At 34.8% G+C, this 25,904-nt stretch overlaps 1 protein-coding gene and 1 pseudogene across 2 annotated transcripts; both read right to left on the bottom strand.

Moving 5' to 3' along the window:
- On the bottom strand, positions 1-1,927 carry LOC143577322 (nudix hydrolase 17, mitochondrial-like). Its single transcript, XM_077061186.1, has 5 exons — positions 1,631-1,927; positions 1,124-1,214; positions 843-926; positions 630-758; positions 1-200 (listed from the first exon to the last, which is right to left on the bottom strand). Exons 1-5 carry the CDS (start codon positions 1,699-1,701, stop codon positions 84-86), a joined length of 492 nt encoding a protein of 163 aa, XP_076917301.1. The 5' UTR covers positions 1,702-1,927; the 3' UTR covers positions 1-83.
- Positions 1,928-22,558: 20,631 nt separating this feature from the next.
- LOC143577307 (uncharacterized) lies at positions 22,559-25,397 on the bottom strand (annotated as a pseudogene). Its single transcript, XR_013143094.1, has 4 exons — positions 25,241-25,397; positions 24,697-24,976; positions 24,009-24,272; positions 22,559-23,128 (listed from the first exon to the last, which is right to left on the bottom strand). The product of XR_013143094.1 is annotated as an uncharacterized LOC143577307 (transcript).
- Between the last annotated feature and the right edge of the window lie 507 nt (positions 25,398-25,904).

The following is a 25,904-nucleotide window of genomic DNA, read 5'->3' as shown; positions in this document are numbered from 1 at the left end:
ATACATAGTAATATTCAGAAGAAAAGCAAGAAAATAACTAATAACATTGTTATTTTTCTAAATAAGATTGTGTAAAAACTAATTCAAGAGATCATCGATCCTTTGTTGAAGGTCGGTGAAGCAAGTCTTTCAACAAATACATCCAAAGCTTCCTTCATCCACCAACTTTGGCAAACCTCTCTTGCTTCTTCTACTTTCATCTGCCAAACAAAATCAATTTTATTAGCTACAAATACAAATAATTGTTTAAACAATGTAATTATACAATCTTGGCATGTTTTCATCTTAATTTATGTTTTCTCTATTGTTATTTATCGTATTAACTAATAATAAGTCCATACTCTTCATTAGGTCATTAATAATGTACTATACATAAAAACGAGTATCTGATACTAGATAACACTAAAATAAAAAGAAATTCTTGAGACGGTAGGCTCAGTATCCAACACTTTGGGTCCGCCGTGTTTTTTATCATAATGTTTTTAAGCCCTAATTAACTCAAACTTGAATACGCAACCAAACTCTTTATTATCTTTGTTTATATGCTCAAACTAATAATGTCTTTAATTATATTAGTATAGGCATCATCTTCCATTTACATATGTATTAAGAGAAATGTAAATACTCACCCACACTCTTTGTCGGAGGTTTTTTTCCGGCCAAAGTTCAAGTTGTTCGGCAACAAGCATCGGAAACATGTGACCTTCATGGTATATTCCTCGGCTTTTACTCTTAAAACACCATTTTCCTAATGTACACTGCATTATACATCATAAAGTTCCATATTAATAAAAGAAACACATATATTACACGTGTATATAGTTATTTACAAGTATACAAACCTCGACTGCTCCAACAACACCGGCTTCTTCAAAGCATTCCCTCGAAGCAGCTTGTTCAACGGATTCATCAAGCTCCCAGCCTCCCTGAAATCGTCGATTTTGATTAATTTAATTTGGGATGGAAAATGAAAATATGAAAGTTTCTAATGAAACTTTGAATAGTCTTTTATAAACATTATTCAAATCAAGTGGCTTGTTGTTCCTAGCTTTTTCCTACTATTATGCATGTATATTTAAATAAGTTAATATATTATTAAAAGCAATATATAGTAGTTAAATACCTTAGGAAACATCATAGCATGGCCTTTCTGCGAGCTGATAACAAGGACTTCAAGCTCACCATTTTCATCTTTGTATCTATATGGAATACATCTGCAATGATTTAATAAATATTAAAATTACATAAAATTCTTTATGAATTTATAGTCCTAGTCATTTTCACAATTAGTGAAAGAATATATACTCGTAAGAAAAAAAGACAAGAAACGATGATCACCATCAGTCATAAGGATCAAAATAAAAAAAAATGAATTTTAAAAAGATATTAATCGTTTAAATAACTATTTTTTATCCATCGATGATCGGTATATATATCGATAAATCCTCAACAAACGCTATAATTAATTTAATTAACTTTTTTAGAACGACAAAAGCTATTAAAATTCATTAAAATCAAGGGAATAACAAGAAGCTAAAACCCGAAACAAAACATTACAATTCTAGTGTTCTACTACTCTTTTTGTAGTGTTTTGATAGAAAGATAGGATAGGTGCAAAAAAGAAAAATACCCGACAACAAGTCGACGACCCATGTCATAACGTTGCAATTCCCGTCCAGTTCTAGAAACCATGCACATCATCTTCGATTTTCGCCTTTAGGGCAGTTTGATTCAAGAAAAAAAAAATGAGTTTTTTTGTGTGTGGATTAACACAAATGAGATGTGCAAGAATATTATTATTTTTCCTTTTTAAGTGTATGGATAAGAGAGAGCTAGTTACAAATGTGTGATGGGGTATTTGGGGTTTATATAGAGGACAAGTTGTGGGCAGTGAAATGAAAATCGAATAATTTGTGGTAGGCGGAGGTTATCATCCATAAACATTAAACACCCACCGGCTACCGTGTTTTTTAGTTGTTATAAATTGAATATTTTTTTTGTTTTTTTAGGCACACTCAACATTTAGTGATCGACTTATATATTTATAAAGTATAACGGTATTCACATTATAACATTCATCTTCATCTTTATAATTTAACGAGATTACATTTTCTTAAGTTTTATTTAACCTACTATATCTCATTCGTTATCTGCTTCGCAGTTACAAACACTTATTGTATATACACTCACAATGTTTATAGAGAATGATGCATAATGAATATAAATTTTATAGAATTATAATTCATAAAACTCTAAATTTTATAATTAATAAAGATAGATATCTCATGGTGATACAAATTGCAAAATAGGGAAAAATTTTAACGTTTAGAAATGAAGGAAGAGATAAAAATTTCTTTTTAAACAACATTTGGAACTCTCAATATTCGGGTCAGTATTTATGAGACAGATGTGATCAACCGTTCATATTGATTTTAAGGGCTTTTTAAAGATCACATAACTAATATAACTCAAATCACTATGTTAATTTTTTTTACCTATTCTGTAATTTAACTAGAAAACAGTTTAATCTCTTAATTAATTTTGTTTATGCTACTATTCATATAATTTAACTAAAAAATATTTTAATGTTTTAATTTTCTTTATATCATAAAATACTCTCCAACGTCCAATTCTTTATATCTATCTCTCCACGATTAAATAATATTATATTATTCTCTCTGTTGGTTTCTTTTACTTAAGCTCACACACGTTTATGTGATTCTTTTCACATGTAACTTGTAAGACATGATGCGGGGTACATGGCTGAGGCTTTCTTTAGGCCCGGGATACCCCTCTCCCTCCCTCTTTTGTTCAGCAATGTAAATCTACCCGTTTTAAGACGCCCCTTGTGCCACACACATTTTCGTTTAATTTTGCCACTTTTGATGCATGCTTAGTATTTATGAAAGTGATTTAGTTTAGGCGTTTATGAATTGATGGTTTCTTTGCTCCTAGTTCATGTTGAATTTGGTTGTAATAATAATGTAATGGAGCATGACCGAAGATGGTGATGTCATCAAGTGAAGTGTAAAATAGAAGAAACTTAAAATAGTTGGTAGTAACTAATACAAATATGCATTTTATTTAGAATTTTTTATAAAATTACTATGTATTTAGTAAGAAGGCAATATTTTACTCTTTCTGTTAAAAAAACACAACATTGTAACATATCAATAACAACTATAAATTTTATTTTAACCTATTAATCGTAACATATCAGACTAAATGAAACAATAGAGAAAAGATATGATACAATAATACCTTAACGTATAATAGGTACGCGAATACCCTATATTCACGAAATCGATCCATGAAATCACATCCCAACATCTCGGAATCGTCAATACATATCTAGTTAATCATTGGTTCACCGAAAAAAAACAGTTTTGGATCGTTAATCGATCAATTTTTTATTTTTTTTCACAAAACCCGTTTGCTGAGCGTTTTAGGTTTTTTGCTGAGCGTTGTAGTTTTGACTAAGCGTTTTAGATTTTTTTGCCTTTGAGCGTTTTTGTTTTTGCCTTTAAGTGTCTCGCGTACCTATCGTACGTTAAGCAATTACTGAAGCAATATACGTAACACATCTTAAAATGTAGAAGTATATTACCGTATACGAAAAAAATATATATATATATATATATATATATATATATATATATATATATATATATTCCACATTTATAATTAATCCTTATTTTTTAGAATCACAAAATATATAAAGGAAAAAAAGACTAGCACAACGTAAACCATTTTTGGTTACATTATATATGTGTTAAAATTTTAGTAAGCAATTAATTAGCAATATAAAGACGTGCACGTAAGCAAAGAAATATCAATTCCCATCATTGTCCTAATGTTCTTGACTAGAATATACGATGATTCTCGTTCAATTTGTGGAATCGACCCTTTCAACCAATACATGTACGTCATAGTCTATACATGCTTCTGGACTATATATATATATATTCAGAAGATTACAACATACATATAAGACTGGCATCCTAGTATGCATGAATTAAAACTAAACGTAACTTATTCAACTTTTAGTATGTTTTGTTGGTGGAACCACGCATCCGTTACGTACCCTCAATGGCGGATGGATGTTATGTTGAGGGGGGTAAGTCACCCACTCAACCTTCAATAGTTTTATGTATTAAATAGATTTTGTAGTGTTAATTTGTAATAAAATATAATTAGTCCCCTTTTAGTGTTGTTAAAAAAGTAATTAGCCCCTTTTACCTTCTCCAAACTAGATGAAGAATGTTGTTTTTAGTTTTTCATTTGTGAGATTTGATTTCTTTTAAAGTAAATATGTATTTAAGTTTATATTTTCTAATTTATTCAGTTATATAAAAATGATAATGATTGAATTCATTATTGGAACCATTATTATAAATGAGGCTCCAGACCTAGTTTAGCTTATTTGGATAATCTTTATTGGGATTTCGTTGATGGGAAAAGAATTTTGAATTATCATCAAGATAGATAAGCGATACGGAGAAAGTATTGTCTTAATGGACCCTGCCAACCACGTAAGCATAACTTCTCAAAATGAAAGATGGGGAGTAACCACGTTGGTTGAAAGATGCTCTGTCGCGTTTGAAGATTGTAAAAACAAATTTGCATAATCGAATTGGTGAGGATTTTTTGAATCATTTGTGTAATTTCTATTGAAAAAGAAGCATTCAAAAATGTTGTGTAATTAACCGTTTCTAAAAAAATCATATCACATAGAAAACAATTGTAATAGGTATATTGATTTGTTATATTTAATGAAGTTTATCTTTACATTTTTACGTAGTTTATTTTTTACCCCCACTGAGTTAATGTTCTGGATCCGCCACTGCGTACCCTCCTTCCAACCAAAATTTCTATTAACATATGTTATAAACGTTATCGTTTTTTATAGTTTGACTGTCAGTAAAACAGTATAAAAGATATATATTTGTATAAGAGTGAACTGCAGTTTTTGTTCCTGTGGTTTATTCAAATATGCGGTTTTAGTCTAATAGTTTCAAATTTGCGATTTTTGTACCCGTGTTTTCATTTCACTTGCAATTAAACCTGGCCCCACTAACCCCGTTAAGTATGGTAGTTAAACCCATTAGCGTGCTCCTCACGTGAGGGGAAGTTTTTTCCTTTTTTCCACAAATACACACAAACGCCTCACGTGAGAGGACTTGCGAATTACTGTTGAGGTTTATTTTGGGAGAAAAAGGATAAAACTGCCCTTCACGTGAGGGCACATTGATGGGTTTAACGACTAGACTTAACGAGGTTAGTGAGGTGGGGTTTAATTGCAAGTGAAATGAAACCATAGGAACGAAAATCGCAAATTTGAAACTATTGGACAAAACTGCATATTTAAACAAACCACGAGACGAAAACCGCATTTTACTCTTTATATAAATAAAAAACGGGATATCTACATTTAGAAAATATGCGATAGACGACGCGGTCCCAAGAATATGAACTAGTGTCGATATGACAACGGAATAAACTACGGAACCGAAGCTAAGTCTTTGTTGTTGTTCTTTTCCCAAGTCATTCCTCTATTTCTTTCTTTAACGGCTGTGGATTTTTTCCTTTTTATTTCATTTAAATAGTCATACCTTGATGATGTCAAATTACGATTATAGTCGTAGCATCATATGATCATCATATATTCTAATATTGACAAAAAAAATATATAGTTGGATCAATATAGTCATTTTATACTTTGGATCGTGATATCAAATTATGTATGTTTTTCTAAATAAAGTAACATTGCTCACTTTGAGGACATCATTTTATGTGCAAATTTAAATATTTAATCATGGAACAACCCTTACTATTTTTACTTATACTCAAGTGGTTACACATTTTTTAATCGCAAGCAAGGGAAAGTTTTTAAATAGGCATGTGAACCAAAAATATATTCAATATAGAAATGAGAATCATTTTTCACTTAATGAAAAAATAGACCATTAAGATGGTCAGACTTCATTAGGTACCATTCAAGTCGACACTGAAAATAGTATATTTTAAATATATATTAAAGTTCAAATGCTAATCACAAATAGTGAAGGAGCCACATACAAGTTACAGGGTTCGGTCGAACCCGGTCCATTTTTGGTTTTATATATAACTTATAGGTATGATTTAACAAGAACCCAGTGTCACAAAATCTCTGCAAACATTTCACCGTTTGCTGGTGAAAAAACATGAACATGAAACTTATAGGCACGATTCAACGAGAGAGACAACGATGTCGTTTTATTCAGCTATCGTGTCGTCATTTTTGTGATATTATGAGTACATGTCATTTAAATTTAGAGCATCTATGCAAACTTTTTTATGTAATATGACTTTGTATTTTATTTTAATGGTGACGATGCACTTTTGTTATGATAGTGACATTGCATTTTATTTATTTGACCGAATGAATGACCCGGGCCCGTTCGTACCCGAAAACTTTGACGCTGAAAAAATCGAAGACTAAAAAATCCGGAACCCACAAAAAAATGTGGCTCCGCCACTTATATTTATAAAGTGTGATTTATCATATACAAGGTATTGATAGAGTAATATGGATTTTTTGATAATGGTTCTCACATTTTTACCAAATTAAAAAAAAATCTATATTAACTATTTCAAAATCCTTTAATAATTTAGTACTCCATATGTCCCATTATAAGTGTCATAGTTTGACTCTTCGAGTCTTTCTTTTTCAACATTGATCGTAAATATTTTTCTTCGTGTTATATAATACTTGATGAAAATTATATCAATGTAAAATACATTAAAAACCCAATCTATTCATATATTTTACATCAAGTATTATATAACACAAACAAAAATATTGTTTATCAAAGTTAAACAAGAAAGACTTGAAAAATCAAACTATGACACTTATAATGGGACGGAGGGAGTATAATTTTACGTTTCAATTTATCATAATTGTTGTACAAGTCGATGTTTCTTATACGTTATTAACTCATATTTTAATATTCCATAGTATAAATTATAAAATGATAAATTATTTGTAGCAAATATAATATGTTAGAAAGTCAAATATGATATTAAAAGAATAAGAAATGGTAGGTTTGAGATTAGATCTAGGCAGGGGTTGCGAAGTATCATGCATTATGTAGCTTAGAACATGTAATGCATTTAATGATTTATGATTGTATTTCAAGTTTTTCGTTTTTGTCAAAGTTCAAGTTATTTTAGTTATTCATTCATTAACTTCCATCCACGGTATTTATTTATTTATTTGTTGCTCTTAGCCAACCACGTTTCATTGTCGGATTCTAAAATGAGATGAGATCTTTGGACTATGTCTACCATCTAGATGTTTATGTTTATGAAACGTTCTCGCGGACCTAAGTGTTATCGCTAGATACTGGTTGGAGTGCAAACTAGTCGAGCCGCTCGCAAGCTACTAGAGTTCGGATGATAAAAAGCTCAAAAGGAGTTGAGAGTGTTCCTCAAATAAAGCTCGCCATGCGTGTATTCAAGTCTTACCTTTTTTAGACTTCTATATATTAGTTTTAGTGTTTATAAACTTCTCAGTCGAGCTTGAGACAAGCTTTGACTCGTTTAAGGTACTACACGAGTTGAGTTTAGGCTCGTTTAAAGTTTTTCTAATATATATAAAAATAATAAAAAATGTATATAATTTAATTAATAAATAATAAATGAGTTGAGCCCGAGCCGAACCCAAAAATTGAAAAACAACTACAAGTCAAGCTCGAGCACTCATAAGTCAAAATAAACTGAGCTCAAACTTAGTCGAGCTCGGGCTCGGCTCTTCTGGTTTACACCCCAAGATACCGAGATTAAGTGACCTTAGAATTACCTTTTTAATATTAGGTCATTTTTATATTTTATATTTATGAAGAGTGAGCATAACTCATCACATATATTTGAAAATGATCCAATAGGAAATAGTGTTGGGTCAGCCACTAGATGAGTTACAAATATTTTTATTTGTATTTACAAGGTAGATCTTACCAACGTCCTTATGGTATGTTGCTATACACTCATGACTCATACAAGTTCGAAACATTAGTTTACTTACTTGTCCATTGACATTTTAGTTCTCATAATACTTGAGGTTTCAGTTTAATGGAACTGAAATATGATTTATATTTCTTATTAGTGTTGTTTTACAAGATTCGTTGTAATTCAAATTTAAGTTTCAAAAGATAACGTGTTTTGTCAGTGAATAAATGAAATGCGAATTGAAATAAATTCCTTCATGTAAAGGAATAAGTATTTCTTCTAGCGAGTGGAGTAATTCATTCAAAATATTGAAATCACCCGTTTCTCACCATTGCAACCATTCATTCTCGTCATAATCACCATGCATCCTTGTTAGCACGCTTACTACTACTATCATCATCATCATGATGAACTCACTACCACACTTAACCCTATCATCGTCACTACTCATGTAGTCGTTGCCACCACCATCATCACAACCTCCGCATTCCAACTTTTCTAACAACTTACGAACCAAACATATTTGTTTTATTCAAACAATTGCGTCAAAGTCCGAATCATCTGATAAATATAATTCCGAATTTATTTGTTTTCTTCAAAATCCAACTTTTTTTGACACACTATAGATCTATAGCTAAATCAATCATCAAAATCAAACCAAGTGTACTTAAAGAGACGTCATTGTTTATCTCTACCAACGTCAAGCGAAGATTGCACACGTGAAGATCATATAATAGATGCAGATTAGTTAACATCCACTTAAATTACTATGCATATTTTGGTTTATGTATACGATCCTTCTAACTTTACTATCTTCATATTCATTGTCAAATTAGTTTTTAATTCTAAAAAATGTTCTTAAAACAAAGAACCATTGATTCTAAAAACACACCATCCAATCTTCCTTATTCATATATTTTTTTCGTCGTTTATTTTTGCCATCGTCCAATACTCTTTTTTCATTTAACATCATTTTTAATACACACTTTGTTTCCCATCTATGTCTACCTTTAATTACGACCACTTTTGTATTTTACCTTTGATGTTACAGCCACCTTTCATTTTCCACGATTTCTATATCATGACAATGACATTGCCCTAATCACATGTTTTTATTTTTGCACTGTGAAACATGTGAATAGAGTTTAAGTGGTCAAAATGGTATTGGCTCTTAGCATGACAAAACGACACAAAGTGATGATGGTGCGTATGATCCGGCGCAAATGTCGCCCTTCAACGTTATAAACGACCATGAAGCTATACAATAGGTAATAGGCATAGCATGTTACTGTTTTACTTCTTGCGAGAGTTTTCAGTATATTTTCTTAGGTTTCAGATTCCTTATAAAAGTATGGTATTAATAACGTTTTGTCTAAATGTGTATATGAACATACACTACATTCATATAGTTGCACTTAAAAAAATTAGGAGTGGCGAGATTAAATCAAAGAAAGGTGGAAGAGAAATAAATTCACCCCTATAACACACACACATATATGTGTGTGTGAGAGAGAGACTGAGAGAGAGTTAATGAATGTGAGTTTTAATATGTTTAAGATTAAATTTTAATAAATAATGCAGGAGCATCCGGTTCATTAAGTCTGTCCGGCCAGGCCCATTTCAAATGTTTATTTTGATTTATAAATAGGGTTGTTAGGTCTTTTGTTTAGACAGTTGATTGTTTTTTAATTAAAGTATTTGTAAGCTTTTAAGCTTGTTCACCGAATCATTCGGTTTGAATCGTTTGAATGAAATCAATGTGTTCTTGAGCCATTTGATTGCTAGTCGAAACTACATCAGTTGATATCAGAGCTCATGGTTGTTCAAATGGCTCTACGTGAAGAAATGGAGTTTTGCGAATTCTCCCCGGAACTGCATGTTTTCTTGTTCGAAGAGTCTCCGACCGAGGCATCGACAAGAACATTGGCGATTCACGTACTCGTGGAGAAGATCGACACCTTACCCGCAGAGTCGCCGACAAGAACAAATCCGAGATCTTGAAGCATCGACATGGAAGGAAACGGAACCGGAAGAACCCATCGGTGACGAGTTTACCGGGCATGAGGAGCATCCTACCCATGGAGATTTTATCTATCATTCACCTCCTTGTGTTGATAATTCCGAGGACGAAGAGGTGAACCCTTCCGGTGACGATTTTAACTATGATTCGCCACCCGTGTTTGATAACTACGATGATGATGAAGAATGTTTGTTTGTCCAAAATATTGTTAACGGAATTACAAGTGATGCAGTTACCATAGGAGGTGAGGTGCCATCCTTAGGGGGTTATACGGTGGTTGTGAGGCCATTAGCACTAAAGACAGCAGTCACCAAAGAACTACAATATTTTTTGCGAATTTTGGGCTCTTCCGAATTGAAAATTCAAGGTAAAGATAATGGTTTTAATATCGAACCTGATTTTTTGGAGTTGATTTCGGAATCAGTTAGTCAAGGTGATGGTGAGATTGATTTTTTCAAAGTTAGAAATAATTTACCTATTAATTGTGATTGCACGTGTGTCATGTGGCAAGAAAAAATGGGTCTTCACATTCTTTATTTAAATTTAAATAATAAGTGTGGCTCAAAAGTTAAAAGGTAGCTACGTGGGTGTGGTGGAGCCTTATTTAGTGATGTTGGGCTTCATGAAACATATTGGAATAATGGTGATGAAGCAAAGAGTTGCGAACAAAGATTAAACGGTTTGCGCAGCCCAAATGCAAGGGCCCTTGATGCTACTCAAGCCCAACTTGGCACCGTTATGATAGCCTAACGTCAACAGAATGTGTCACCTACAACGAATAAAGTGAACAAGAGACGCTCTAATACTCCCTTTGACCCGGGGCGGTATATGTTTAGAGTCGTGCGAGGCGTTTTGCATCGTTGAACTATTTGGACATGTCATGATGTTAATAAACGAGGAGCGCACTAATGTTCCATTCGACCCCGGAGGCAAAACTTGAGGACGAGTTTTTTTTAAGAGCGGGTGTATGATGCAGGAGCATCCGGTTCATTAAGTCGGTCCGGCCCGGCCCATTTCAAATGTTTATTTTGATTTATAAATAGGCTTGTTAGGTCTTTTATTCAAACAGTTGATTGTTTTTTAATTAAAGTATTTGTAAGCTTTTAAGCTTGTTTACCGAATCATTCGGTTTGAATCGTTTGAATGAAATCAATGTGTTCTTGAGCCATTTGATTGCTAGTCAAAACTGCATCAATAAATGTGTTATAAATAATTTTTTTGTCTAAATACACTACATGCACATATACTGATACATTTTCGGTTGGTTCATGCCCTACTCTTCCTTCTTCATGACATTTCTGTAAGTATTATAGTTAAAACAAAGCTAAATCACATGCGGAATAAGATCATCGTGCCATTAGCTATTACAACTTTAGTGATTAGTTATCAAAAATCTTTTAAATATAAGTTTTTTTTTTAATTGCTAAATGTTAAATTTTGACTAAATTCCTTAAAGTTGAAAGAAAAACTTGTTATTTGAAATAAGATTAAAAATCCTTAAAATTTTTAAAAATAAAAATCAAAATTTGTAAGCTAATCTATCACAAAATTAACTCAATTCATTCGCTCTAGAAAAAATCCATTTTAACATGTACTCAATTTTACTTTTTATACCAAATCATTCTATTTACTTTATTTTACCGCCACTAGTAAATAAAGTATTAACAATATTTTATTTTGAAAAAGACACAAAACTTTATGAAAACACTCTAGAATCATATCCCACTTATATTAACTAAAGATTGTCAACGACCACAATGATGTGTAACTTGAATAAAAAAAGGTAGAAGTGTAATTGTAGTTGGTTTTGATTAGAACTAAATTGACTATAACTTACCACATAAAATTTTATTCGACAAATATATGTTTCACGTGGTAGACGTGCCCATTAAAAATTCTGCTTCTTATGTCGAGCCTTGTGAACAACAACGTGTGATTATGCCTCATTATAGACTTAAAGATACACCTTTTGACTTATTTTTCAAAAGTCAAACATATGCTAACACTACTACACTTCTATGTACTTTCATCATTCTTACTCTATTGTTTGTCAGCCCCCGGAGTTGGTGTGTATGAAATGGCGGATTTTAGGGATCGCGTGTTCCCGAGACCTTTTGACTGATTTCATCGATTATGCAACGTACGGAATCGGTGGATAATAAGTTTTTGTGACATATTGGTCTCTACTATGTCAAGGAGTGTCACTTTTAACTATTTTATACAAATCCTGATTTTGGGGACCACGTGTTTTTGATACCTTTTGACCTAGGAAATCAAGACTCGGATCAGCTGATTTCATCGATTGTGCAACAGAAACGACGAGTACTAGATTGAGGATAATTAGTTTTGTTGATGAATTGGTCTCTACTATGCCAAGGAGTGTCACGTTTTAACTAGATTAGAAATCTTGGTTTAATCAAGTTCCTTTCATCTTTTGCATCATTATGCCACCAATTGAGTGAGGTGTTTGTTGACTTTCACCTTTTATTTCTTACTTTGGTTATCCAGATTCACTTTACGCCAATGGTTTGGGTTTGTGCCTTCTTGGATTACCATCATGAAAAGAATCTACAAATAATTTCGGCATTTTTATTTTTAAATATAACATCAAGGTAAAAACGATGTGAGCTATTTGAGAATTGAGATTAGCTTATTAAAATCTAAAATTAAGCTTGCCTCTGAGCTCAAACTTATACTGAAGTTCTTTAAATAAACCGGCCTGAGCTTCAGGGGCGAAGGATAGTTGGGGCCAGTGGTGGCCCCGGCCCCCTCCGTTTTTCTGCGTATTAGTATAAATTTACCCGTTTTCGCTCGACATTTTTTATACGTAGTGTAAATTTACCCGTTTTCAAACGAAAATTTGATCTCGGCCCCCTTCGTTTACAGTTTTTTAATGCGTATTTTCGTCCGGCCCCCTCAACATCTTCGTCCAAGCTTTGCCACAGCCGAGCTGCACACGTCGAGTTTAATTCAATGACCCCACACGAGTTCGTATTTATATATCTTTTACATGATATTATTGAACTTACATTTATAAAATATATAATACTTCATATAGGGCTAGGATAAAAATAATTAATAAATATATATTATGTTAAATATACAAGTATAATTATGAACTATGTGCATAAAACCCGTGTGCTACAACGGGCGAGAATTCTTACAGTTTCAGTGCACTCGTCATAACAAAAATGAAAGAGAATACTCAAAATGTAAATTCCTAATATGTTTAATGCGGAAAGAAAAAAAAGACCTAAATTGGTTAGTTAAATATTTGAGTTGCATAAAAGAAATATAATTGAGTTATATTAATAATATACAAATAAAATTTGAAAAGAGGGGGGAAAATCTAAACCGGTAGTTGTGTGTGTGTGTGGGGGTGGGGGTCAAAAATTTTAGATTAATCATAAGTTCATACGTATAAACCAATTAAATTTTTATCACCAAAAAAAGACCATAAATCCAAAAAAATAACATTTTCTTACACATAAACGACAAAAGAAGAAAAATTACAACTGAGCCCGACGACCTTTTCGGGCTCACTCGTTGAAGCTTTGTGGCGTTTACTCTCTTCATTAGCTTTATCAATATCGTTTTCAACCTTTCTTTTGAAAAAAGAATCAATTGTTTTCATCTTTCCCATATTTTTTTATATCTACAAGAAGAAAAATTTAAACATTCAAATCAGTAAACCCTAATTTAAATTGTCAATTGGTTCAGTAATCAAACATAAAAATATATAATTATATAAATCATCTAAACTAAAAATTTCACAACATCAAACATAAACCAATCGAAATAATAGATGAATGGTTCTGAACAAACCTTTTAATAGAGAAAAATAAATGACTAGTGATGATGAATTGATTATTCTCTATTTTGCCAATCGCCTCCTGCTGTTCTATAATTATAATCGAACATAGGTTTCTAGTTTTAAGATTTCAGCAAGAAATCAAGCAGCACTATGGCAGCTTCCCTAGTAGAGATGTTCAACGAAACTGGTTTCTGGACCCGAACCGGTGGACCCGAACCGGTTCCTACCCGTTTTTTGTAGGAACCGGACCCTATCTGATTCAACCCGATGATCCGTGACCGGTTCTTGCATTTCTGAGTGGGGGCGGGTAGGAACCGGAACCGAACTGGAACCGGTTCTGGAACCGAACCATCCGGAACCGGTTCCTAATCGGTTCTAGCCGTTGGATCGAATATAGCCGTTGGAAATCGTTTTTTTGGCCGTTTTTTGACCGTTGGGGTCAAAAATAGCCGTTTTTTGGCTCCCCCAAGCACCCCACTACTAGTATAAATAGGTATTTGGTGTCATGGGTTCATCACAACACTCAAAACGCAAACCCGAACGCAAAAAAATACAAAAAAACGCTATTACAACGTTTTGAGTTCTCTAATCTCTTGTTTTCTCTTCTTCTATATTCATATTTGTTGTTATGGCTACCTCACAATCATCGGTTGGTCAAGGTTCCAACGCCGAACCAAGTTTCGTTCGTATTGTACCTCATAATCGTAATCAAGAGATTTGGTGCAATTGGGATTTGGTTGAATTGAGTAACCATTCATTGAAGGCTCGGTGCAAGTTTTGTGGGATTTATTTAAACCCACTTTCGAATTCAAATTTGAAGAAACACATCGAAAAACAGTATTGCAAGGCGTTGAAAAAGAACGTCGATTCGCAACAAACGCAAATGGATAGTGAAGGCGGAATATTTACATACCAAATTGATCGAGTTCAAGATCGTATGGCGAAGTTTGTGATTCAAGAAGCTTTGCCGTTTAGCCATTTCGACAACCCTCGCTTAACCGCCATGATTCGAGATACGCTTCAACCACAATACACTCACGTAAGTCGTCATACTCTTAAACGTTATTGTTTAAAATTGTGGAAGAAGGCCAAAGAGGTACTAATTGCATATTTTGAAAATATAAATACGGGAATAAACTTAACTAGTGATGTTTGGTCGGCTCCACATGGTCTACCCGAATCTTATCTTTGTGTCACCGCTCATTGGGTAGACCCGTCATCGTGGGAAATGATGAAACGCACCATTGCTTTCGAACTCTTTGAGTATCCACATACGGGAGATAATTTGTTTGAAATTTTAGATTATGTTATAAAAACTTATAAACTAGAAAATAAAATATTTTCAATGGCATTTGATAACGCGTCGAATAATACATCGGCGGTTGATAAATTAAAATTAAAATATACGCCGATTTGCAATGGTGTATTTTTTCATTCAAGGTGTGTTGCACATATCATTAATTTAATCATGCAAGACGGACTTGCTTCGGATGAGGTTACATCGGTTATAAACGATTTTAGACTAATGATACATGAAGTTTTTAAGAAAAGTAAAAAAAGACAAATGGAATATAGAAAATTTTGTAAAGATACGGGAAGAAAAGCTTTGGGAGCTAATTGGGATGTACCTCATCGATGGAATTCCACTTGCATAATGTTTCAAAGTGCTTTGAAACAAAGAGAAACTTTACAAATGTTTCATTCTAGTCTTGCCGAGAATGATTTGGCAATCCCCTTTTCAAATGAGAAATGGGAAATTATCAATGACTTATCGACTTTTCTTGAAGTTTTTAAAACATCAACTACGAAACTATCGGGAACGTATTATCCGACAAGTCCCTAGGTTCTTTCGGAGTTATTTTTAATCGTTAACAATCTTAAAGAATTTGAAAATAAAAGTCCAATGTTTTCAAACATCATATTACCAATGAAGTTTAAATTAAAAAAATACTTTCTTGAATTGCCACCGGTTTTTACTTGCGCCGCCGCTTTAAACCCAATGTTAAATGTTACGGGGGTTGAATGTGTGATAGACGAAATTTTTTCAGCCTTAGATATGCATGAAGTTGACCCAAACTTTTCAACAGAGGCAAAAAATGATTTTAACTTGAATTTTAAATTTATGTATGACTTTTATTTAAATAAATATGGGTCACACATACACATGCCTATGCCGGGGGGGGGGGGGTCTTCATCAAGTTCAAGTGCTACTAGAGTACGAGATCCCATGATTAGCCTTATGAACATCGTTCGCAACGTAACGGCTAAAAACAAAGGGGTAACACCCCTTCAAGCGAACTAGGAAGGTATAGTGCAAATGATTACTCTACCGGTTTATCCGAAGAGGAATATGGCACTTTTGATGTTTTGGCTTGGTGGAAGGTAAAGGAAACCGAGTTTCCGATTCTTGCCACCATGGCCCATGATTTACTAACCGTCCAAGCTTCTACGGTAGCTTCGGAATCCGCTTTTTCTCTTAGTGGCAGGGTAATATCGGTGAGAAGAACAAGACTAAATTCGGAGTCGGTGGAGATGTGCATTTGCTTAAAGGATCACTTGGACAAAGTCCACATCTTCTGTGCGGGAGTGTTTCCCATCTGTAAGAGTGACGGGGAAAGATAGGATACCCAGGGGGTGTTTGTGCTGCCATCAAACCCTTCCATCGAGGCGCAGATCGTTTCCAGGCGTTCCTTGTCTTCGTCATCTAGCTTGTCGAAGAACTGCCTGTACATCACCGTTGACGAGGCGCCGTTGTCAGCAAGAGTGCGAGAAGTGATGTAGTGTCCCAGCTGGCTTTTGATGACGATAGGGCCTTCTTTGCTGGGTCCTCCTGGCACTCGCGGGAAGCGCACCTCAGCTTCCTTCCACGCACATGGTTCTGGCGTTCGCCTTTTTCTTCCTCTGATGTTACCATGAACCATGTTGATGCTGATGTCAACGGGCTTTCGTCCGTTGCCTCGGTACCGGTTGTCGTTCCGTCCTCCCTTCTTGATTGATGCCACCAGGTGTGCCAGTCTTCCATCCTTGACGAATGCTTCAACAATATCCTTCAAGGATGTACACTCTTCCGTACTATGACCTTTTGTCCCGTGGAAGTCACAGGATTTGCTCTGATCCGCATTAGGTCGGTGCCGGATCACTGGAGCTTTTGGCCACGGTAGCTTTTCAGTGGCAAATATCTCCGTGACGCTTTTGGTGAGTGGCGTCCACCGGTGCTTTTGGCTTGAAGGGTGTGTGTGATTTCTTCCGCCAACAAGAGGGTGAGAGCTGGATGAGGTGTCAAAGTTTACCCTTGACTGCCAGATACCTAGCTTCCTCTTTTTGTTCTGCCGGGCGATCCGGACATTGTTCTCTCTTATCCTCTGCGTGTAGAGGTGTGTACTCTAGGGAAGATCCCTTCCCAGTTGCTTCTCCGTCTCGGCAAAGCGCTTGGCCGCCGTCATGATGGCATCCCATGTTGATGGCATGCCATCCTTACCCGTCAATGTGCGGATAAGCTCCGGGTATTCGGCGCCTTGGATGAAAGCGGCGCGAACAAGATCTTCACTTACGTTGCCGAGACTTAGCTTTTTGGAGTTGAAGCGGGTGATGAAGTCTAATAAAGATTCATCCTCCTCTCTAACGCAGTTGAGGATCGTCCACTGTTCTTCAGTATATTTCCTCTGTTGGCTGAAGTGCTGGCTGAACTTGTTCTGAAAGTCCGCCCAGTCATATATGTGGTGGACCGGTAAACGATCGAACCATGCCCTGGCCGCTCCAACCAGAGTCATCTGGAACATATAACACCACGTGGGTTCCGTCCAGTTACTGACGGTTGCCCCCGCAATGAATCTGTTCAAGTGGTCGTCTGGGTCGGATAGACCATCATAAGTGCCAATGTTGGACATTTGCTTGGCACTTCTCGGGGCGATTGCTTCCGCAATGTCCCTTGCGAACTTTGACTTTCCTGCATTTGTAGCAGTTGGCCTAAAGGTTTTTGAGAAGTCACGCGGGTTTCTCTCCGCATTTGTTGGTTTAAAAGCTTCCCCAAAATTCCTTTTTGGCTGGAAGTCCGTTTCCTTACGCTTCCCTTTCGCCTTATGGCGAGGGTTTGCGTCGGTATCGGATTCTTCTCTCTCCTCGTCTGAGTACTCGCACTCGCTGTTCATATTGAGCTGTTGGCGAGTACTGCCGAATTCGTCCGCCTGTTGAACTGAACGCAAGCGTTCATCCAATTCAGCTTGGAACTCTCTTTGACGTGCTTCGGCCCACGCCTTCACTTGATCTAGTGTTTGGCGAGGGGCCCTCGTTCGTTTTTCCAACTGGGCATCAGTGAACCCCAGTGGAATATTTACTGGACTTGCCCCGGCTTGGGTAGTCGGGGTAGTGTTCGTAAGATTTGTATAACCGCCGGTGTTCCCCCCAGTTGCTGGGGTTGTGGTTACCGGGGTTTCTTGGTCGGTTACTGGCCTTGGGACCGGAGTAACGTTAACCATTTCTTCAGAAATTTTGAAAAAACTAAATTAGTTCTAGCTTTTATGCACGGATGGCGCCAATGAAGAAACACTAAGTGAACCCACGGGCAGATTATAGATAATCTGGGGGTTAAGTAATGTTTCCCACGAGGATGAGGTCCAGCAGAGAAGGTTGTTCTTCAGGGGACCTGCAAAACAGACACCGTAAGCTCGTCACTGAGAAGGGGGGGGGGGTTCCTCCTTGTGACCACCCTCCGGCGTGAGAATCAGACTAGATTGCTCTGAATATAAGTGTATATTAAGAGATTGCTAGATAAGATTGAGATATCAGATGATGTCCTTACCATTCCAAGGTGTTGGAGTATTTATAGCCGAAGGTAGGTTTCCTAGAAGGTACAGCCGGCTGAATAGTATTCCTGTTCTACCAACAGTGGACTACGCACAGGCCATGCTGGTTGGTGGATAGGCTACGGCCAACAGTAAAGGTCGGCTGTATACTGTTCCTTTACTGCCGGCTACGCACTGTTCCACCAACTGTAGGCTGCGCACGTCCCATCGTAAAGGTTGGTGAGTAGGCAGCGGCTAATAGTGACAAACAGTACTAGAGGGTGCTCCTCCTCGTATTGTTGTCGGTGAGCTGTCACCCTGTGATTGGTTCATGGGCTGCTCTGGTCAAATTGTCTGTCCCGCCCATACCTTAGTAGGTATAGTACGAAAGACCTTTCAGAAGCATACGGACTGGCTCATTTAGGCGGGAGTATTCCCGCCTTGCTCATTCCTTCATGTGACTACTGAAGTAGCGAATGCCTTGTGCGTGTAGCCTTGCTGTTAGTGCGGGTAGCCTTCCCTGATGGCTTGTATCCGCAGCTGCGGGAACAGGCGGGGTACTTCGCCATTGGGAGGCTTTCCCTGCGGGTACAGCTGGCGTACTGCGCGTAAGGTTCTCTGAGCATGGTGGGCCCTGCTGGAGCAGTTGGTTATTGCGCAGACGTCCCTATTCAAGGTGAGCAGTTAGAAATTTACCGTTTGGATAAAACAGTAATAAACAAAAAGAATTAGAAAAGTAATAAGTACTTCAATACTTCCAGATGTTTTTCAAGTATATTTTATTTAAGATGAATGACTCTCCAAATTAATAAACGACAATCATATCGAAAATTATTATTATATTCATAAATTAAGTAATTACTCTGCATTATTTAATCGTTTAAAAGGAATGGGAAGAACCGTGACGACTCAATCCCCGTGCATCATATAATTCCAAAAACTTTCTTTTATATTAATATAAAGAAGCAAATATTAATTCAAAATGATTTTCTTGTTTTATTTTTTAGAATTTAAATAAGTATTTTAAAAAAAGTGCTTTGAGGACTAAACATCAAATATAAATAGAAAGTTTTGCATTAAAATGTATAAGAAAAACAGTAATAAAAAAGATTTTTCAAAAGTTTGGTGTTTATTATTATTAACTACTCCCACAAGTCAAAAAATCCATTCATAATATGCCAAATGAATGATAATTGTGATTGTGTTTATGACTAGATATCTATAAGTTGTGTTTTAATCATTATGAGTCTTTCAATATTAATATTAAGTTGAAAGAAGGGTAAAGAAGGTATCAAAGTGTTAAACTATTAGAGTTTTATAATACCCCACATTAGGTAGCTTTTGAGACCTTGTGTTTTGACGTTTCATAGTAGAGAGAGATCACTTATGACTATTTAAATGTACATTTTATGATGGGAAATTTCAATGATATTTTTAGTGATGTTTCCACATATTTATGGTTAATAACTTGATTTTAACTTGTTATGGTTGTCAAGGTCGCCACTTAACATTTCTACGAATAGGGGTAGTATGTTATATTTGGATCGTATGGTTGTTGCTGGAAAAGGAAAGTCGAATATGATGAAGGCCGAGTTAGGAGTTTGGGATGTGGTGTGTGTGATGGTCGTTGAGGGTGGCGTAGGGGGCGAGAGATGGTGCACGAGGCGTTGGTAAGATTGAGAAAGGGGTGGTGTTTCCAAACTAATATTAGGTTTAATAATATTAATATAAATACTAATGATAACAAGAAAACTACTAACTTATAAACTAAAAGCAATAAAGCTAAATGGTGTGACATGAAGTGGTGACTCATTAACTACTAGATTAAAACGTCAACAAAAGTAATTCAAAAGTTAAAAATGTTACGTGTACTTTCTTTAATACGCGTCATTTACATTGAAGGGTACAAATCATTGAATCATAAGTTTTAAAACTGAAGTAACTCTACGAAACTCAACAGAAAGTAAATCTAATCTTGGTTAACAAGATACATGTTGTCCACCTCAAAATACATATAAAACCGAAAATTTGTGAGCTATAACCGACGCAATGTCTAATGCCATTATATGTTCATATACAAACATTTATTTTCCTAAAAATATAGAAGGATTAGGAGGTAAGTTAAATTTTCTTTTCACATAGGTTATGAATAAAATTATTTTAAAACTTAATGTATATAATAAACTTTATAAAGTCTCTCTTTAAGAATATGTGAGATTCGTAGGACATGCATTAACTATGAAAAGTATTGTTTAGTATAGCCCCTAGTCTAATTAAAAGACATTGATTGATATTATATGTGGTTGAGAAGACAAAAGAAAAAAACAAGAAATTACCAAACAATTTCCTTATGGCCAAGTGAAAGAAGCATAGTGTCCAACATTGACTTAAAACACAACTAGGGGCATTGTATTCTATTTTTCTTAGGCTTTTTAAATTCTTGTTCCAAGTCTTAACCATAATATTAAGAAATTAAGTTATATAAAATGTTAGAGATAATATATTCCAATTACCTCAATGGTAGAGCATTGTATTCCATTTATCTTGCTTTAATAAATTCTTGTTCCATAAAATATATATTAAAAAAGGTTACCAAAAATGTTGGAAGAAAATTTACATTCTAACCTCAATGCAATAGTTCATCTCCTTTTAAAAGTAATCGGTTTCTGAAAAGGTTATTGAAATCGAATCAAAAGTAAACTAATACCAAATTACCAAGTGACTATAAAATTGTTTTAGCATTTAAATGAGATTTAAAATTAGTATTAGAGAAAGTGTAAGAAATCTATATAATCCATAATAAAACTTTTGTATAAACATGTTGAAGTGTTGAACACTTGAACCCAGCAAAGTAAAAGCAAATTGGGCTCAGTCAAATGGGCTTAAAATGCATTATTATTGGGTTCGCTATAGTCTATAACAAACAAAATTGGTCTGCCAAAAGAGAATGGGCATATTGGATATTCATAAAGCACGTATGCGTTAGGCTTTAGAGCTATGACAGACCTACACCTTCGGTGTAGGTGTCCGCTGATCCTGTGAATTTCTTTTTAAGGTTATGTTAAAATCCTGATCGATCCTTATAAAATTTTGACATCGACCCTCTTCTGACTTTTGTAAATTTTTTCCTCGGGTCCGTCACTGATCTGGAGGTGCACAAACCGGACATAGGGGGTTCAGGTTAGGTTATGTGGTTTTCTCACATATGGTGGGTTTCCTTCCGAATGTGGTTTTGATACTCGGAAAATGGAGATGAGCGAGTGGATCATTGACCCGTTAAATAAAAATATAGATAAATACAAATAATAATAGAACGAATTGAGGACGTGGGGAAGATGATCAAAGCTTTAGGTTGGTTAGTTGATGAGTTATCTAAAAATGATGAGTATAATATACATTAGTCATTTCTTAATAAATTAACATATATTAATCAACAATTTTAATGAGTTCGACGAAAATGAAACCATAGTGAGGGCAATGCGAAAAAGAATTTAAACGAACGTAACAAAAGTGATCAAAAGATATGAACAAAATCATTAAATTCTTGGCCGGAAAACTCAACATTTTCATCCCAAACATCTTTACCTTGGATCATACCTTTAGAAACTTTTTTCTAGTAAAAGTCCCAATAATAGAGGTCGCCGGAACCCTAGAACCATCGTCAAAATCGGTTGGCGGTGCTCAAGTGGCGGTGGTTAGTTGGTGGTGAGTCAGTTGGTCATGGTGACGGTGTTCATGTTAAGTTTTCTAGTAAAATTTGTGACTTTTCCGACCAAAAATGTTTTTCCAGCGACCCGCAAGTAACGGCACAACGTTAACATTCTGTTAGTCGCTGACCATTGGGAACAAATACATTAAAAGATGGTACCTTTAGCAACCAATTCGCTAGTTGAGACCGAGAGCGACCAAAACATGATAGTTGGCAATTGGCATTAATAAAAACCAATATACCTATCTTATATAACTCCATAGTTCCCGCTCGCCTTTGGGAATTACCAACGAGAACTATTCTCGTTGGTAACTCCTACATGTTTTACAAAATTCCAAAAACCGATACATTTTGCAGTAAAACAACAAATTATTCCTTACAACAGTTAAAACCGATCAAAATATCTAAGAAAATAAATAATAAAAACATAAAAGATAACCTCAACTTGAAGAAGCAAGTGATTCATTTTCAGAAAGTAACTTAACCCTCTTGGTAAGATCTCTCATAACATCGATAATAACCGACTTCTTTTGGATTCTGAACTGTAAAGCGAGTTCCATCGAGGTAGAAACGCCTTGCTTTAACAACGTTTCATCTTCCATTATCTTTGTGGGAAAATGGCTGAGTGCTATTACACACAACGCAATTAGTGTACGAAGAACAGCCGTTTCATTTGCTAATCCGAGAGGAGCTTTGACCGAGAGTGACTTGAGTGTGTTTATGTCGTGTTTTTGTACGGCTTCTACATCGTTTGTTAAGAGTGCTCTCAATGCGGCCAGTAATCGGCCTTCTACTACTTCAGGCCCGCCTAGAGTTACCTGAAACCAACATGATAGAAATTACAAAAAATAAATAAATAAGCAAATAAATAAAAAATCTTGATATACAATAGTTTATAGAACTATTATAAAACTCGAAAGAGGATACGGATTTAACATCCAGCCCCTCATACCAACGCGAGTCATGGTTGGCTTGGCTCACGAGTCGCTCATTAACTGGCTCGTTTAAATTATACCCCAAATTTTAGTTTATAATAATAATAATAACACATAAATATATTGAAAAAAAAACAGAACGAAATATATATAATTAACTGAATCTGCCTCGCAATCTTTGAAAAAATGAAATATAAACAAAATGGATATATATGAAATTATAAATTCTCTAGATTATAAATTTTGGATGATGTGTTTTTAAAATTATTTTTTTCGCTTTTACATATAAATATGCGCAAAAAGAATAAAAGACTACAAATCAAACCAAAAAAAATTAACACACTGGCTTGAGCTTTTAACAAGCCGAGATTGACTTTTCAGCTCGTTAAAATAAACAAGCCGGGCCGAGCAGGCTTGTTTAACTTGGAGCTCAAGGCCAACGTCAAAAGCCACACGAATGATCCAAAAAGGAAAGAACTTTTCTATATATATCTTATCGTTTTGTTAAAAAAGTATAAGAAACCAAACAAGTTGGGCCTAATTTTTCACGAATTCCAAATCAATTTTTGAATTTAGTTGGTCAAAATTTGACCTTTAAGTCAAAAGTCTTATACACCCTTAGGAAGAAATAGTAAGCCAATAATGTTCAGAAATAATATTGAATATGCAATACTGGTTAAAAAAACCAAAAATACCCTCCAATAAAAAAAGTAACTATAAGCTAAATGAACATTTTGTTAATCCAAAAAGAGGATAATAACACCTTGAGAAGAGCTTGTTCACCCTCCAAATTCAACTTTGATAATATTTCTTGCTGCCAAGAAGCCGGTGAAGAAAAATTGGGGTTCGAAACGCCAGCTGCCATGCTGGCAGCACCAAAAAGACCTCCATCATACTTAAGTTCAATACAATCATAAGGATTAGATGGCACAACAAATCCATAATCTAGAAGAAAAAGATCATTGTTCAAGCAACCATAGTTAAGAGTCAAATGATCGCGTTCTTTGATATTTGTTCCTGCGACAACCTACGAAAACGAAACATCAAATTCAAATGTTACTTACAAATAAAGATATAGTTTGACTTTCAAGGTCAAAGTCAAAGCACTGTAACTAGCATCATATAATTGTTTTATAACATATCAATTACAAGTTAAGTGGAATAACAAAAATTTCACATAAAATTTATGAAGAATTCATATCAATTCAAAAGTTGAATAATAGCTTCTTTTAAAACTTTGACCTTTAAAGTCATATAGTTTCAAGAAAAGCTAATAAAGTAAAGTCAACATGTTCTAATTGTTTAATATCATATTAATCACAAGTTAAATAGAATTACAGAAAATTTACTCAAAGATTTGAAGAATTCATACCGATTTAAAAGTTGAATATTAGCATGTTTGACCCTAAAAGTCAACTAATTTTAAAAAGGATTTTGAGTAAAGTACGTGCCTTAACGAGCATCTTTGGATCACCTGAACCTTGTTCCTGAACAATTTCAGCATTTGGATTGAAGCTATGGTTGCACATATCAATTAGTGGAAGCATAATTGGAACATCACCATTAATTCCATGCAACCGGAAAGCTCTAGAAGAAACCGCTGACATAGACCACCAATGAAGACGCATCAACATCCCGCCCTCCAAAAGGGTGGTTTTGTAATTTCACATCCTCAACTTCACGTCTCACTTCTTTCTCAAAATCAAGAAGAAAACGACATCTCTTGTTCACCTATACGTTTGGCAAATTCGAATCATTTACAAAAAATAATATAAAAATGCCGAAAAAGTACATTCTTTGGGAAAAAAATACATATTTCAATAAAAGTGAGAGCCATCCGGCGGGAAGTTTGTTTAAGTTTGGTTATTTAAAAAACAAAAGAACATGAACACATGTCTTGTTCGTAAATTATTTGATAAACAACATAAACGAGAATCTTTTTATCCAACCAGTTAATAAATAAAAAAATATTAATCGAAATGTTGCAAAATTTACCTGGTAAAGAAGAGGTGCATACTGCAAGTTCTTAATATCATCACCCGAAAAGAAAATGGTAACGGTAAAAGCTTCCGGAAGGTTGCTGATGTAAGGCCACCAAAACGAACCCGTTTTTGCTCGTTCTTGAAGAACTTTTAATCCCAATTTCATAGCCCATAGTAGAGGTGCACAAATCGGTTTTTTTGAAAAAACCGGTTCGGTTATTAACCGGACCGGTTTTTTTTATCCAGAAAAAAACCGGTTCGGTTAATAACCGGACCGGTTATTAACCGGTTTTTAATGGTGAAAACTCAAACCGGCCAAACCGGTTTGGACCGGTTTAAAAACCGGTTAGAACCGGTTATTAAACCGGTTTTTTATAACCGGTTTTTAATAACCGGTCTAACCGGTTATCCGGTTTTTTTTTTTTTTTTTTTTTTTTTTTTTTTTTTTTTTTTTTTTGCTTTAGGGTTTAGGGTTTAGGGTTTAGGGTTTCGTTGTTAGCATTCTTTGCTTGGAAGATTAAAAACACATAACTTTCATTTATAGCTTTTACATTAAAAATACAAACATTAAATCGTTATCGCATATTCGTAACTCAAAAATACAAACATTAAAGAATGCTTAGACACGATTACATTAACAAGTTGATGTTTGTTACTCATTTTCTTCGCTACCCGAT

The sequence above is a fragment of the Bidens hawaiensis genome, unplaced genomic scaffold (genome assembly GCF_021521415.1).
Source record: "Bidens hawaiensis isolate Kalapana, Puna unplaced genomic scaffold, B.hawaiensis_p1.1 tig00028508_1, whole genome shotgun sequence".
NCBI lineage: Eukaryota > Viridiplantae > Streptophyta > Magnoliopsida > Asterales > Asteraceae > Bidens > Bidens hawaiensis.
The sequence above is the reverse complement of the archived record's forward strand: the minus strand, read 5'-3'. Positions and strand labels throughout refer to the sequence as shown.

What these genes read in the sequence shown, in the direction of transcription:
- LOC143577322 (XM_077061186.1), bottom strand. Translation starts at nt 1,701, where the DNA reads ATGATGTGCATGGTTTCTAGAACTGGACGGGAATTGCAACGTTATGAC. An exon ending in GGTCGTCGACTTGTTGTCGG is followed by an intron (nt 1,215 to 1,630) that starts GTATTTTTCTTT and finishes AAATCATTGCAG; the next exon opens with ATGTATTCCATATAGATACA. An exon ending in GTGTTGTTGGAGCAGTCGAG is followed by an intron (nt 759 to 842) that starts GTTTGTATACTT and finishes TGTATAATGCAG; the next exon opens with TGTACATTAGGAAAATGGTG.